A 16,375-nucleotide genomic window follows, 5' to 3' on the forward strand; every position below is an offset into this window, starting at 1 on the left:
CTGTTATGTGTTTTATATTGTTGATAAGTGGGTAGGTTTAGGGTAGGAGTGGAGTTAGTTGCTCCAAAATATAAAAGTAGGCTATAAATATTCATAAAATCATGTCTACTTTTACAAATGCATATAATTAAATGTGTGTTGGGAATCTGTGTGTGGACCACGGATGCTGCCTGTCATTGACTTACATAGGCATCACTTCCGTGAACCCATCACAGAATTTTCGGCGATTCCGTGAAACTACCACGGATTTTTGAGTTAAGGGCCCGTGTTCATTTCACGGAATTCTGTGTGATCAGGTTGCTTTATGTATAAAGACGTGATGCAAAGACAACCGGCGGCAAACTTGAATTTCCTGTGTAAAGCTACCAGTAGGCTACCACTCAAATTATAACACATTTTTACAAGCTTACTGTTGTGAATCAGGCTAAGATAAGGAGATCGCTTTGAACACTGGCTGGTTATGTAATTGCTCAAAAATTTATTTTGGATATTTTTTTTTACCACAAAAAAAGTTATGGACTGCAGCTATTATTTTCAATTATATTATAATTATATTTAGTATCTTAAATTAATGCTGCCTAATTGGGAAAATACTAACCCTATATTGATCCTGCTGAACAGTAAAGGTGTCCTCATGCAATATATTTTGAGAGGCTGTGCATTCAACTGTATACATACACTGGCATTCTTATAAAAAATGAAATATACTTTGGGCTTAATGATATAACTCATTTGATCAGTGTGATAATGATACAACTGTCAATGCGAGGACACCACATCAGAATTTACTTAGGTTTATTAAACACCCGTTAGTCACTTTTCAAAGCATTTATTGATTTTTGTTGAGCATCCTTTAGTGCTGATACGTGACGAAAAACAGGAGAAGAATGGGATCGGAAAACAGGCAGGTTTGACCTCGGGTCAATTTTAACAAAAGAAAATGTCACTTGCTATACCGCTGTTTTGTCTGGCCAAACCAGCCAATAGTTATTTAAATAACCTTTGCCAACAAGATGATGGGCTATTTGTATTTGAATTGAGCTTAATCGATCAATTGTGTTGTTTACATGAAGGCTTTTCAGTCTGACTGAACCATTAATCCAATTACTAACGGATTATTTGGTTGCATGAAAACATAGATAAAGAAAAAAAAAACTTGTATATACTTCTAAGATGCTCAATTACTTCAGTCGTTAAATCTGTATTATATAATGTCCAATGGAGTCTGAGAAAAAAAAAATTATATTATTTATGTAGCATAAATAAGACCTATATATAAGTTTTAAGACATTATTTGTCGATAAAACCAGCAACTACTGTAGCAGGGTCCGATTTACTCCTGAAATCATGCCTGATAAGACAGGTAAGTTGCAGAGTTTCAATAGAGAGCAGCTGTTGTTAAAGCATGAGCTGGAAATTCTTCCAAAGGAGAAAAAAAGGGTTAATGTATGATAATTCTGAGAAATTTAAGGTAATTGTTTCAATACATGGTATTAAACAGGGGACAAAACTGGAAACGGTTATGTATCAAAAATCCCATTCAACTCATGTTTCAGGGCTGTGTTTCCCGTAACTCGCTACTTAACCACTGCATTATGATGCATCACTGGAGAAATTACCTGCTAATCACGACTGCCTCACAAAACTGTAGTAACCTGTTTGTTTGAAATCGCGATCACTCCGCCAAGCCTTGATACATGCAAAATAGTCTCAGACTTTTGGACCCCGCTGTATATTATAATTATTCCTGTCTGTTAGTCATCATTTTGTATTTCTAAAGTAATCTGCAAATCGAAGTAGATGACACGCTGGAAATGGTTTTGAAAGAGTGAAAAGAGCACAGTTGTCCATCTTGGCAGTGACAGGAAAGAGATGTCGGGAGGCATTAGGTGTGACAGAGCTCAGGCAAGCTTACATCGACTGCATCTCAATGAGAAGTCATTCTAGTGCCAGACCTCTGCTTAGCGTCAGCGTTGACATCAGTGGCCTCTAATAGGATATATAGGAGCATCTATTGCCTCCTGAACTCCTGGATTCACTCAAGACTCGACACTGAGCAGGACTGGACCGCCGTCACGGGCCAATCTGGGCTGCCGTTTAATCCTCTCTTCTGTTTCTTTTTCATTTAAATAAGCCATAGCTACTAATTTTCACGGGTAACATGCACATTTTCCAAAAGAGAGACGAGTGACGCAGAATGATCGTAATAACCAAAAAACTTTAATAAACAGATAGGGCCCTATCATACACCCGGCAGTTTTTTTTTTGCTAGTTTCAGCCTATGGGCATGCTGGTCTGAAAACCAGGTGTGTTCAGACGCATTGTTGACACATTGCTATTTTAAGGAACTGAAAACGACTGTGCCATCAGACTATGCCTCCTTTGTCGCCTTTGGCTTGGCTTGCTCAGTTGGGGACACTAAAAATATGATTAAAGTTATTCAACTTATTATACAAATAAAATATATGAATTAGGTCTTATTTAATTCTATAAACTATAATACTGATCTGCCAACATTGTCGCTATATGATAAATTAAAATAAGCTGATAACATCACTGTTTTCTCCAGTACGGCTGTACAGCCAAATCTAATTTTGTCGCAATATTACCCTGTTTGACACTGTGAAGCTGCTTTGACACAATCGTGATTGTAAAAGCGCTATATAAATAAAGTTGATTGATTGATTGATTGATATGCATTCAGGTCGCATAAAATAGGGCCAATAGTGTGATACACCACTACAACACCATTAACTTCAACACAAAACACTGAACTGAAGAAACAGAGCTTATAAATACAGTCAAACGATCAAGTGAGAACTTGATCAGAACTTGATTAGAAACCATGGTAACAAATGAGAACACAGGAAAAGACAGGGACAGAAAGAAAACCATAACCTAGAAACAAAACAGATCATGACTAAATATGAAACTAATATCTTCCTGCGTCCCAATTTGCATACTATCCATACTAAATAGTATTCGAAAATAGAGTATGTCCCAAATCGTAGTATGTTGAAAAGAGTATTCCAAAGATACCCGGATGGTTTACTATTTCCGGTCCGAATTCGAAGTATAAATCGATGGGCACTCCAACGGCTGATATTGCCCACAACCCACTGCGAGGTGGACGGGGATTCGGTTAAAAATACAAAACTACAAACATGGCGGATGTGCGAGTCCGGCGGTTAAGTAGAAAAGTTTAGATGTGACCAACTATCAATATTTAACCTGACAAAAATATATTTATTCATTGTTGTCCACATTATATTTCACCTGCAGCAGCATTGTGAACTTTTGTAATGACACGTTTGGCCATTAACTTTTAAATTCATCATTATATTTAAACTGCAAACACATGAGGAGAGTCTCTGCATTAAAGACCAACAAATGGCAGATCAACGCGCGGCTACATTTTTCTCCGATACGGTAGAAGATTAATCTGAATGTGGAGGATTTGAACTGTGACGAATCTGACGATGATTGACAGGGCAGTTAAACGGTGACGGGATGCGCGTAACTAAGCGACAGAGTCCGTTAAAGATGGCGAAGTAGTATGTCCCGAAGCTTGCATACTTTTCTGCTACACACTCAAAAGTATATACTTTTTCTTCACAAAAAGTGTACATACTTTTAGGACCTAGTATAAGTAGGCGAATTGGGATGCAGCGCAAGTTTTCATTTAAACTTGGACTTTTTTAATGAATTTCCAGTCAACCGTGAATACTGGATAAGGGGTTCAAAATCATTAGAGAGTGACTACACACAAAAAGAGCAATTTCCAGCAGCATTTTCCATAATTGACCAGTAAAATGTTCCTTAGAAATTACACTTTATATTATATTAAACTGCACCAAAAAACAAAACAAAACAAAAACAAAACAAATTAAAATTTCCATTTGAAAATGTTCTAGTGACTTATCACATCTAAATTTTTCATTTGACCATATTGAATTTCTGTGAATTGATGCAGTTGAATTCAAAGAAATTACATTTGGCCTACTGAAACATTTAGATGTGATCAGTCAATAGAACATTTCCATTGGAGACCTGATTTTTTTAACAGTATATATTATATAAACACTTTATATTAAATGTCTGTAAAGTCGGCATGAAACGGAAGCTGCACTAATGTTTTCTTTTCTATCATGCCGCATATCTGAGTGAAACGCTTTTGGAACAAGAAAAAATGTAGGGCAGGGCTTGATATTGTCTGTGGGGAACTGATTTGCTAGAGATTGCCAAGACGTGACCAACTGGGCGTCATCAGAACGTAAAGAATTATGGGTATGTTTGGCGAGTTTACCATGCCTGACATAGCAGGCTAGTGTTCTGGCATGAAAACAATTAAGAATTAGAGAGAAAAACTAAATATAATCATACAAAATGCAGCTACTAAAAATTGTCCCTGCTCGATGTGCAACATGATCATGTTCGGGTTTTATAAGGGGGAAAAAAAAACGAGGGCAGATTAGAAACGAGAACTGACAAGCTTAACAAGGACCATTAGGATAAGCAAAGTTTGCGACTCTATGCCTTTATTCACGTGAAAAATCTGGGTACTACTATATTGTGTTTAGATGCACGAATTAAACATGAAATCTACATCAATATAATGTATCCAACCCCATTTAATGTACAATGTTGTCAAGGCCATCTTTTGGACATTCATCATATTGGTTTGGTTTTCTTTTCTTGTCTTCAAACACTCTAATCTGTTTATTTTTAAGTTACACTTAGAAGAAAAAAAGAAAATCAATTGTTTTATTGGTTGTATTACTTTATTATGAAGGTCATCTTGGGCCTCCTTACTGCTGCTATCCATGCCATTCTTTGCCTTTTTTGTCACCTCTGAAACATGGCTTAGTTGTAGCCAACTATTATTTTTCCACGGTGGAAAACAATAAAATGATATCCCATTCTTAAGCATTATGCCACTTCTATTGTGAGAATGACTATTGCAGTTTATAACACAGCAGGTAGACGGCATCTTGAACACTGCGTTCTTCCCTCCATGTAAATAAGAAGTCTGGCGCCCGTTTGTGCTGCGTTTACCACTGTGAAGACGTCATTGTGACGACACATTAGCGATCTCTATTGGTGGATCTCAAGTGAGAGACAGGTTGTCTCACCCTCGTCATCAGAGAAGAGATGTTGGTGCAAGACGGAGGGAAAGTTATTCTGATTCAAGATTCAGAGTTTAAAACAATAATGATGTGCACGGATAAATCATTTAGAATAAACACTGCAATATTCCATAAAGAAACTTTTCTATTTTGATTTCATGGTGACTTTTCATGGCCTGTTACACTGTCCATATAATTAATCCAGCTAGTCAATGGGACAACTAATTAAAAAACAAGTAACCAATTCAGCCACTTGATATCACCACTTTATATCATTTTATTACTGAGTTTTGATGACTGATGATCCCAAAATATTAGTTAAAAAATAAAAATGATTTGTTTTATTTTGGAATCAACGTAAAATTTGAAAACTTGATGAGAAATATACTTTGTTTTAATAAAATAGAACAATAGTTTCATTGTGAATGTGAACTGTTTGTTTCTCATCCTATATAAATGTAAAAAAATTGCCTATTACTTGTTTGTTATGATGTTTTTGAAAGTAAAAACCTCACAAACTTCATTAGTTGACCTCAGACAACAGTATAAAAAATGTAAAAGCCAGTTCATGACACCTTTAATAAATCCTCATCTTGAGCTAAATAAGCAAGTTACTATTTGCACCTCAGTGTATTGTAGTATATTACAAATCAGTATGCAATAATAACAACATATCCAGGGAATATTTACAAATAAATGCAGAAAGGTGACACTCTAATTCAAAATCCTCAATTATTTTAAGTTATTTTAAGCTCTGGATGTCTGTGACTTATGATGCAGCCCATGTCATGTTTGCATCTAAAACTGAAATATCTAGCACACATGCCCATTGTGTGAGAGATTCCACAATATTCCCTCCAGTTTGGACCCAAACCTCCCTAACTGTTTCATGCTGCTAGACAAAAGTGACTTAACACAAGTAAAATAAGCCTGTGATGAGAAGAAAATAATACAGCAGTCTGGCTATGACAATAGGCCGCCAAAAAGGTTATTTAAAAGCTTTTGAGACAGTCCACCAGGGACTGAAGTGACCACAGTGAAAGGAAATTGAGGTTGCCATAAAAATGAAACCCTTTCACACACTCTTCTATTCCCAGATCTCTATTTAGCATGGCAAATCACCCAAAAGGGATTACACAGAACTGTGCTATGCTGTTTTCCAGGGCAACTTGTGGGGACATTTAGCAGATGCTGTTTTTTTGTGTGTTTTTTCTAATGTTGCAATGCCATTGTATTGTTCAGACATCACATCATAAGTCACTAAGTAAAGATAAGATACTTAAAAGGGGGGTGAAACACTCAGTTTCAGTCAATCTCATGTCAATCTTGAGTACCTATAGAGTAGTATTGCATCCTTCATATCTCCGAAAAGTCTTTAGTTTTGTTATATTTATAAAAGAAAGATAGGCTGTACCGAGTCTTTCCGAAAAAAACCGAGCGCCTGGAGGCGTATCAAGTGGGCGGAGCTAAAGAATGACGAGCGCACACAAAGCGGTGACGTCCTCAAGCGTGGAGAAGAAAACGCTACCCTAAATAAACCATGGCATCAGATTCAACTAATACATATATGATCCAGAATCAGATCCGAAGGCTGAAATAAATCTGATTACTTTTGGGTACAACAGATACAACAGAATCAGAGCAGATCAGTTATAACGTCAGCAGAATTCAATGTTATATAAATCATCCACCCGGCACACACTCAAACCTACGATGTTCTCTGATTTAGAACTCCGCACCAATCGTCACATTATAATCACTCTAATTTTCAGTGTCCATGTGTGATGATATGGTAACATATGACACTGACGTAGGCTGATTTTAAATTAACATTTAGCAATTTAAAGTAAAAGTTCTTCATTTCCATAATAGCCGGCACATTGGCTTTACTCCCTTTAAACGTTTTAGAAAACAAAAATCCCGAACACACAAGTAGGAAATTAAATATGTTCATCCCAAGCAAAGGCTGGCTTTATTTCTTATTCATTTCAGTAAAATTTTTCCTTCTTTTTTGTTTGTAAGTATCCTTTTTGATTTTTTCTTTTAAAGCTATTAACAGCATTATTAAGCAATTATGTAGGTTCCCATTCATTCGATCACTTCCAACAGTTGGAGACTGACAAATAGGAATCTCGCTAGCGAGAGCCAATCTACTTCGAGTGTATCTAAACGAGCCAATGCACATTGGCATGCAATAAATGCACCAGCTGCTCATGCCACACAGCATAGGTATAAATGAGGCACAGGTGCTTGCATCAAATCAACTTTTTGTTTCGGAGCCAAGAGATGGTTGAGTTGTCCTGAAATCACGCTCTACAAAGGTGTTGGACCAAACTTTTGGGGTTGGAATGATGGCAAGCAAAAAAACAAAAGGATGTTCTCACAGCTGGTTCACTGCACTTAAAGCGATGAAAAGCTGTTGCCATGGCTGGTAAGATATGATAGAGATCTATCGCGCGCATGACAGGCTGCATATTTTCACATTTTCCCCGAGGTCAGCTGTGTGCCAGTGCATCTGTGCTGAGGGTCCCGACCGTCAGGAAGTAAAACAACTGGCAGTGAGACATGTCCAGCAAACAGGTCTTCCTGTGCGGCCCTGAAAAGTCTCCAGATCAGCTGGATCACCTGGAGATGGAGTTTCCACTCTTCCAGAAGCACTTGCTGTCGTGAGAGTTAGTTGGCTGCACGATTGAGCAGGTCCGGAATATGAGTGGCATGAAGCGACTGAACGCTTCTGACTCTAGAGGAGGAGATGGCGGGTGAGCTGTGACATGCGATGGGAATGTAGACCACCCTGTTTGTTTAACAGTCGCTGTGCTGTTTTTTTGGACCAGAACTGGTATGGTATGGTGGACATCGCCTGACCAATAGAACAAGACATGAGTTTTGTTGCCTGGAGAGTGTGGTCCGTCCCTGTCTGGAATTCCCAGAGAAGCTCAGGGTCAGGTCTACCCTTGTGCATGTCCATCAGTGACTGGGCTTGGTGTACCTGGATCAACAACATGGCATGCAGGGCGGACATAGCATGTCCACAGGCTCTGTAAGCTTTGCCCGTTAGAGTGGACATAAACTTACAGGCCTTGGATGGTAAAAGTGGATTACCACGTCAAGAGGAAGTGGACGCTGTACACAGTTACATTGCGATGGCCCGTTCCATTGGCGGGATCTCCACGTACCCCTTGGCTGGCCTGACATCAAGGATAGGGAGGAGTGAAGAGCTATTGGGTTGGTTTCTGACAGAAAAAGGTGCCATGAACTAGTGAGCTCCTCTTGCACTTCCGGGAAGAAGGGCACTGGGGCAGGGCACTGAGATACTATTCTCCCAGAGGAAGGCAACGCAGCCAAGCCTTCATCCCCAGATGACTGAAGCTCCCCCTCCGATGCAGTGATCGACATCCTGTCATCTGCTGGAGCCCCAAAATTCCCCCCTGGACACACACGGGACCACATCCAAAAGCGCACGGATGGAATGACATCTTGAAAAGACACACTGACTTTGCCTTCTCTCCCCAGAAGTGATCCCAATTTGTTGGTGATGTCAGACATACATTGAACATGAGTGACTGAAAGGGAACTTGGCAGTATGGAACTACTTTGGTTCCAAAGGTAAAACTGCATAAAAAGTTTCCCCTCTCTCATTACCCTCACAGTTGGGTGGCTGTGCACACGGGCTGTGTTACCTCGGCCCTGCACTCTTAATGCACGAGGGTAGTTCTGAGTTGGGGTTGACATGGGGTTGAGGTGGCCTTTTTGGTGACACTGTCAAGAACTGGACCCAGCAGTTCTTCACAGTCTGTAGCAGGCTGAATCAAGAGCTTCCCCCGACGTACCATCAGAGTGCCTTGTGGGCCACCCCTCAGTTTGCTCATCACCAAAGGTGTCACCTCCTGCGAAAACATCAACAAAAAACATTGGCACAGCCTGCTCTACTGTGTCCGTCGCAGGAAGACGACACCAGTGAAACCGATTAAGCAGTCGGTGAAACATCACCTCTGAGATGGGCGACCCGGAGGTGGGCAAGGCTGCTATTCCCTGGAGGAGGGCCGGGCAGAGAATATTTTGAGACAAAATTCTGTTCTGCTGCACACAACCACTGAGTCCCAAATTATACAAAAAAACTCATTTTGGATTTTATGAGAGCTACATATTCCAAAGAAGTTGGGACAGGTAGCAATAAGAGGCTGGAAAATGTAAATGTACATATAAGGAACAGCTGGAGGACCAATTTGCAACTTATTAGGTCAATTGGCAACATGATTGGCAATTACTATAAAAAGAGCCTCTCAGAGAGGCAGTGTCTCTCAGAAGTCAAGATGAGCAGAGGATCACCAATTCCCCCAAAGCTGTGGCGAAAAATAGTGGAGCAATATCAGAGAGGAGCTTCTCAGAGAAAAATTGCAAAGAGTTTGAAGTTGTCATCATCTGCAGTGGCTACTTTCATCCAAAGATTCAGAGAATCTGAAGCAATCTCTGTGCATAGGAGTCCAGGCCGGAAAACCATACTGAATGCCCGAGAACTTCGGGGCCTTAGACGGCCCTGCATCACATACAGGAATGCTACTGTAATGGAAATCACAACATCAGCTCAGGAATACTTCCAGAGAACATTGGCGGCAAACACAATCCACCGTGCCATTCGTCGTTGCCGGCTAAAACTCTATAGGTCAAAAAGAAGCCATACCTAAACATGATCCAGAAGTGCAGTCATTTTCTCTGAGCCAAGGCTAATTTAAAATGGACCGTGGCAAAGTGGAAAACTGTTCTGTGGTCAGACGAACCAAAATTGGAAGTTCTTTTTGGAAAACTGGGACGCCATGTCATCCGGACTAAAGAGGACAAGGACAACCTAAGTTGTTATCAGCACTCAGTTCAGAAGCCTGCATCTCTGATGGTAAGGAACTGCATGAGTGTGTGTGGCATGGGCAGCTTACACATCTGGAAAGGTACAATCAATGCTGAAAGGTATATCCAAGTTCTAGAACAAAATATGTATTTTCCAACATGACAATGCCAGAACACATACTCCATCAATTACAAAATCATGGCTACGTAGAAGAAGGATGCGGGTACTAAAAATGGCCAGCAGCAGTCCAGATCTTTCACCCACAGAAAACATTTGGTGCATCATAAAGAGGAAGATGCGACAAAGAAGGCCTAAGACAGTTGAGTAACTAGAAGCCTGTATAAGAGAAGAATGAGACAACATTCCTATTCCTAAACTTGAGCAACTTGTCTCCTCAGTCCTCAGATGTTTGCAGACTCTGATAAAAAGAAGAGGGGATGCCAATGATTGGTAAACATGGCCTCGTCCCAACTTTTTTGAGGTGTGTTGATGCCATGAAATTTAAAATCTTAAAAACTTATTTTTCCTTTCAAATGATACATTTTTTTCAGTTTAAATATTTGATATGTCATCTATGTTGTATTATAAATAAAATATTGAATTGTGAAACTTCCACATCATTGCATTTTGTTTTTATTCACAATTTGTACAATGTAGCAACTTTTTTAGAATTTTTTAGAATTTTGGAAGCTTTAAAGTCTCATATCTAAAAATATTTGCATAATTTATTAAGAACCAGGGGCCGGATTCACAAAACATTCTTAAGACTAAAATTATTCTTAACTGCCAATTTCTTCTTATTTTCTAACTTATGAAAAAATATAAGAATATTTTGTATTCCCAAAAACTTTTTTTAAAATGTATAATTTTTTTTCTTATGATTGTTCTTAAGATAAAATTTAAGAAGTATTCAAATTGACGAAAAGAATGTTCTTTAAAAATCATCGCAAATAACTTCTTAAAGTTAGCATAACCTCCAACCTGTCTTAAATACCCAAATGTAACATGTTTAACCAATTTATTGGGTTGTTTCAAATATTATGCATTACAAAATAACAGTAGCTAGCTAAATATAATATTTATAACTAATAGCATCATATGGACGAGGGACGAGTATAAAACCAGCAAAACTCGCACCAACCGGCAGGCCATAGTGGACGAGAAACTCCAAGTAATTTAAAAATACTAATACTACTGTTGTGTCACTAACAGTAGTTTTAAGACTTTTTCAGGCGAGAATGAACTTTTTTAAAGATGAAATCTGTGGTTTATTTATAAAGAGAGCGCCTATTTGACAATTTTATCTGGCATTTTCGGAGCTGTGAGAGCCAGGTGGTCAGCGGCTATTCAGCGCTCGTTAATCCGCCGAGAGCAGTCTTTCCTCAGCCAGTTCTTCTGACGTCTGCCGCGGGCTCGGATGTTTCTGACATATGATTCGCCTTTTGTAGAACTAATGGCCGTTTTTTGGTACCCGAGCAGCGTTCTTGATAAACGGCTATAGGCTCTTATAAAATACAAATACAAATTTTACAGACACAGCAAAATAAAAACAGAACATTTAGTAATTTACTCCCGTCAAGCCAGTCACGACGAAAATAGGCTGCACACTTATTAGGATATCTACGGTAATCTGCAGGAAGCGCAAAAAAACAAAAACAAAAAAAACAGGCTTTGAGGTGTTTTACGTTACACCGTTACGTTTATCTTCATTAACACCTTTTAAATAAAATAACACCAAATAACACCATTGATTTTCTTCTTAAGTAAAAAAATTAAGATGTTCTTAAGAAAATCTTTGAGAGCTTCTTAAGAATTTTTCAACAATTGCACTTAGGAACATTATGAACTTCTTAGAATTCATCTTAAGAATTTCCTTAACTTCTTTCTTAAGAAAACTTTCATGAATCCGGCCCCTGATATACAATAACTATTAGGAGCATGAAATTAGCATTTCAGATGTTAAGTGAACCATGGCACTCTGAAGTAGAAAATCATGTTCAGATAAAAAGGTTTCAAGTGCTTAAATCATATAAAATACTTCATATCTGTTTATCCTATCCAAACAAGGAATTATGTTAATTATTCATTCATTGCAGTAATCATCTTTGTATGTGTAAAGGTTATAAGTATGCTACCACAAAAACAAAAACAAAACAAAAATACATTTAGAAAAAATAAAATAAAACAATAAATGTCACAAGGGAGAATGACCCAGGACTAAAATACTTCACACTTCAACCCCCGCAATGTTGAAAACAAATCTACGCCCTGGAGACTAAAACATGTCCAGGGAGCTGACAGACAGCTGCTTATTTTTTTATATCTTAAATAACAGGGTGTCAGGCCAGTGTAATATAAGCTAATGGATTCTGTTGGCTTTGGCACTTACTGATGGAGCGTTGCTAAGAGATCCTACTTAATCAATGCCAGTTCGTTTTAGCATCAACCTGATTGGAAGTGGCATAGCACAGAGTCACGGTCAAGCACCTGAGACCCGACCCCAGCAAACATCCCTATGGAAACACGTCTTTTATCCACAACTCATATGTCCATCAAAGGTGTAATTTCAGCAATCCTAAACTGGCCTGAGAGTAAAGATACCTGTACTACAGTAGTGCTCAGAGACAGTGGATGTATATGCAGTGACCCCCAGAGCCCTGCTGAGATTAGGAGTTTGTTCTTTTTTTCTTCTTTTAAAGAATAGAACGTTTATAACTTACCAGTAATTTTATGTTTGGACTTGATCGCCCGCTCGCATTTCCGCTTTGCGCTGAACAGAAGATAGATTTGTTCCTCTTTTGTGAGGACATCATCAGCATCAACCTGCACAGACACACAATGTATAGCAGAATTAAATATATTACCATGGAGTTGATTACCATAGGTATTAATATACCATCATGAGGGCATATTGTTTTTTTGCACATAAAACAGCCATGTTATCTGCTTTGCTCTGAATGCTTATGCATTTGATTATTCTAAGTTATATTATAAACTTTGAGTATTTACAACGACCTATAAAAAAATCATCCTAATTTCCAACTAATTATTTTATGTGCTTATGTGCTATAACTAACTTCTAACTATTTATTTTATGTAGTATGTAGTATAACTAGATACAAATGTATTGTATAAAAACAATGCCACCCCAGTTAAGCTCATTCACAGGAATTTGATTTGCCATTTCTTGCACATAAAAAGCACTATTTAAGCTTTTTTCCATTAATTTAAATATATCATTATATTCATATGGTGAGTGTATGTATGTATGTATGTATGTATGTATGTATGTATGTATGTATGTATGTATGTATGTATGTATGTATGTATGTATGTATGTATGTATGTATGGATGGATGGATGTATGGCTTTATGTATGGATGTATGTATGGATGTATGGATGTATGTATGGATGGATGGATGTATGGATGGATGTATGGATGTATGGATGGATGGAGATGAGATGATATAAGTAAATAAGATAAGATAAGATGTTTGAGCTGTTTTAACTGAAATAATATCTAAAAATATGTCAGTGCCATTGTTTTGTCTTATGATTCACACCAGTAATGTTCTTTTCTAAGGCATGTTTATAAAAGCTGCTGACAGTGCTTTACAATAGTGACAAATATCAATAGATTTGTTCTGGTCAGACGAAGTTCATACGAAATCCAGAATTGAAACATATGCAACTAAGATTATTTAATAAACCCTGCTCATTTTTTACAATCATCTCCTGCTTTGTACTCTTCCTCTCTGGCTGATAGAGGACCTTAAGGTAATACCGTTGTGTTCTCTGATCTTGTGAATCAGACAAATCTTTTTGATATCAGAAAAACAAAACCGATATCTTCTCACGAGAACAGGCAAAGTGACTGGATCCAATATTCCTGGTGTGGGGATTCAATCTAACAATCTCTTTAGTTTCTGCATTTTGTATCTCAGCTGGGTTGAAACAATCTGAAAGTGCAGTATGTAATATTCTTATAAGTTGATGGCATAAAAAAAATTCAGAATCTCATCGAGCCTCATGTTAAAATGCACAACTGTACAACAGGAAAAAAAAAAAAACATGTTTACAGCCTGGTCCAAATTGTTGTTTTGGTCTATATAGCCAATTTTGCCCTTTAATTTTTGTATAACTCCTTTCATTTACATTATATTAAGCCTTAAAGTTTTGCATAATTAAGTGCGTGGCCACTTTGAGTGTCAGGTGGATTGTTGTTTGTCTGCTAAACACGTCACCTCAGCTCCACCTATGTTTAGCACCTATGTCAGCTCCACCTCTTTGCCCATTTTTAGTTTCTGGGTGTGATGCACAGTGAGGTGCTGCCAAGATGTCAATGGCCAGAATCCTATGGGTGACGTCACATTTTTTTAAAAAATTTTTTTACAGTCTATGATTATTTCCCATTTTTCTCTGCAATTTCTAGCCTTGTTAAAACCAGACCATTCTCAGTAGTAACCGAGTTATGGTCTGGGAAAGCTTCATAGACAAATAATTTCCAAAGGGGCATCACCAACGGACGTCACCCAAATGCCTCTGGGTGCAATTGGATAGACCTTAAACCAATCAGAGTGATAAAGGAGATGACGATTGCAGAGTGACGGAGAAACATCTGAGACACTGACAGCAATTCTCTGTTTGTGATTTCGAGGAAGATTTTGCAATGGCTTCTGATGACTTTTGTTGTTGTCGTAAAAGAAATATGATAATAGCTGGTGTCCAACGCCACTTCATCAACATTTTTGCAAAATTTGGAAAACCTAATAACATCTCAGGATTGACGGTCGAACAGAAAATATCAAGCTCTGATCGCATCTTTCCCCGTTGTAAGGCATTTGTACTGTGATTAGAATGCGATTTGCAATATTTTGAAAATAAAATAATATTGATGAATCTTTGGAAAATTGTGTCTCACAAACTTTCAAGCCATTGCAGTTGTGTTAGAACATTTTCAGACTTGAGTATAGTTACGCTAGTAATTTATTTACAATTATTTAAATTTTTTACTTGACTACCAGATCTAGTCTGAGGAAGTAAGCACAGAAATGCCAGATAGAGAGCTGCTGTGTGGTGTTAGCACAAGATCACACTCCCCATCCCTCATCAAAGTAGTCGGTGTGATCCGCATCTGGCCGAGTGTTGTTCTTTGCTCGAGTTTTAAAGAAAAGGAAAAGTTTTAATTGCTTAAAACAGACGTGTACGGGTGATGTTCGACGATGGCATCCATCTTTGTAATGTATACAAATGTAATGTTTTGTAAAAAAAATCTGCTTCACCATCTCTACGCTGTCGTCATCATGTAAAGCCCGCCCCAATGTTTCTGATTGGTGCCACAATTTTGACGGATTAGAAATGGGCTTGAATGGGCTCTTGGACAGACTACTTGCAGAGCAAATCTAAATTTGCCGGAAGTTATCTGGGTTTTCCCAGGCTACGCAATTTCCTGTCCTCTCTACTATTACAGCACACCAGAAATACATAATTTCCAGTTATATGCACAGTTTTTGTTTGTGGGAAACTGGAATTATCAATGATATCCCAGTTGTGACAGATGAAAGGCTGTCAACATCCCTTTTTCAAAGTCTTGCTGTTGTTTTGGGGCTCTACTAGAGCAGGTTGTCCTGCTTTAATGTTTTATTTCCCCTCCATTGTTGCAGCTCTTCCCAGTCTGTCAGTAACGGTTAGTTCCTGTCTCAATGAAGCCCCTCCTTCTGAAAAGCACAGTGTGCTCTGATTGGTCTGCTGGAGCAGTGTGATGTAATTGGTCAAGTTTCCAGCAAGTTTTTAAGAAATGTCCCGTCCCTTACCATAACCACCAGTTTCAACACACTAATAACTAAATCAACCAGGCCCCACCCCTTTATTCTGCATTTTAATTATTTAAATGAGAAATATTGTGATGTGTTGGTTCCCGGAAGAAAATTCAAGAATACAATGGAGTTTAGAAACACTGATATAGAAAAGAACTCAGAGCTTTTTTATGCTCAAACAGCAACATTACACACTAAAAAGGGATGAACATGGGAAAATGCAGAATAGATGCTATTTCAGCTAATGACTTTTGTTAGATACTATGTTAGGTATAGTGTATTCTGTATTTCTAAATCACTGGAAACAAGAGTTCATTGTTTATTTGTTTCGGGTTTTTTTTTAAACTTCTATATCTATTTTCTTTTTAATGCATGCTGTGTCATAACTGCCAACTATTGTTTCCTAGAACTGCTTTCCCCATAAAAGCACTCCATATCTTTAAGTATAAAACACATCCAAGCTGGAAGACTTACTCACAGCCATAATTAGACGTTCTGTTCTAGAACAAGCTAGGGTTATATGAGAACCACCGATTTACTATCATCATCATCATTTACCCAGAGTATGTGTGCTATTTTTAGATGAAAA

General features: G+C 38.1%; 1 protein-coding gene across 1 annotated transcript in view; it reads right to left on the reverse strand.

Moving 5' to 3' along the window:
- The window catches only part of pth1r (parathyroid hormone 1 receptor), a 133,956-nt gene that overhangs the window by 51,940 nt on the left and 65,641 nt on the right, over window positions 1–16,375 (reverse strand). Inside the window, exon 2 of the mRNA XM_067453218.1 lies at window positions 12,690–12,792. Coding sequence (XP_067309319.1) covers window positions 12,690–12,792 — 103 coding nt within the window. The remainder of the gene's footprint in view (window positions 1–12,689; window positions 12,793–16,375) is intronic.

The sequence above is a fragment of the Pseudorasbora parva genome, chromosome 9, assembly GCF_024679245.1.
Source record: "Pseudorasbora parva isolate DD20220531a chromosome 9, ASM2467924v1, whole genome shotgun sequence".
Lineage (NCBI taxonomy): Eukaryota > Metazoa > Chordata > Actinopteri > Cypriniformes > Gobionidae > Pseudorasbora > Pseudorasbora parva.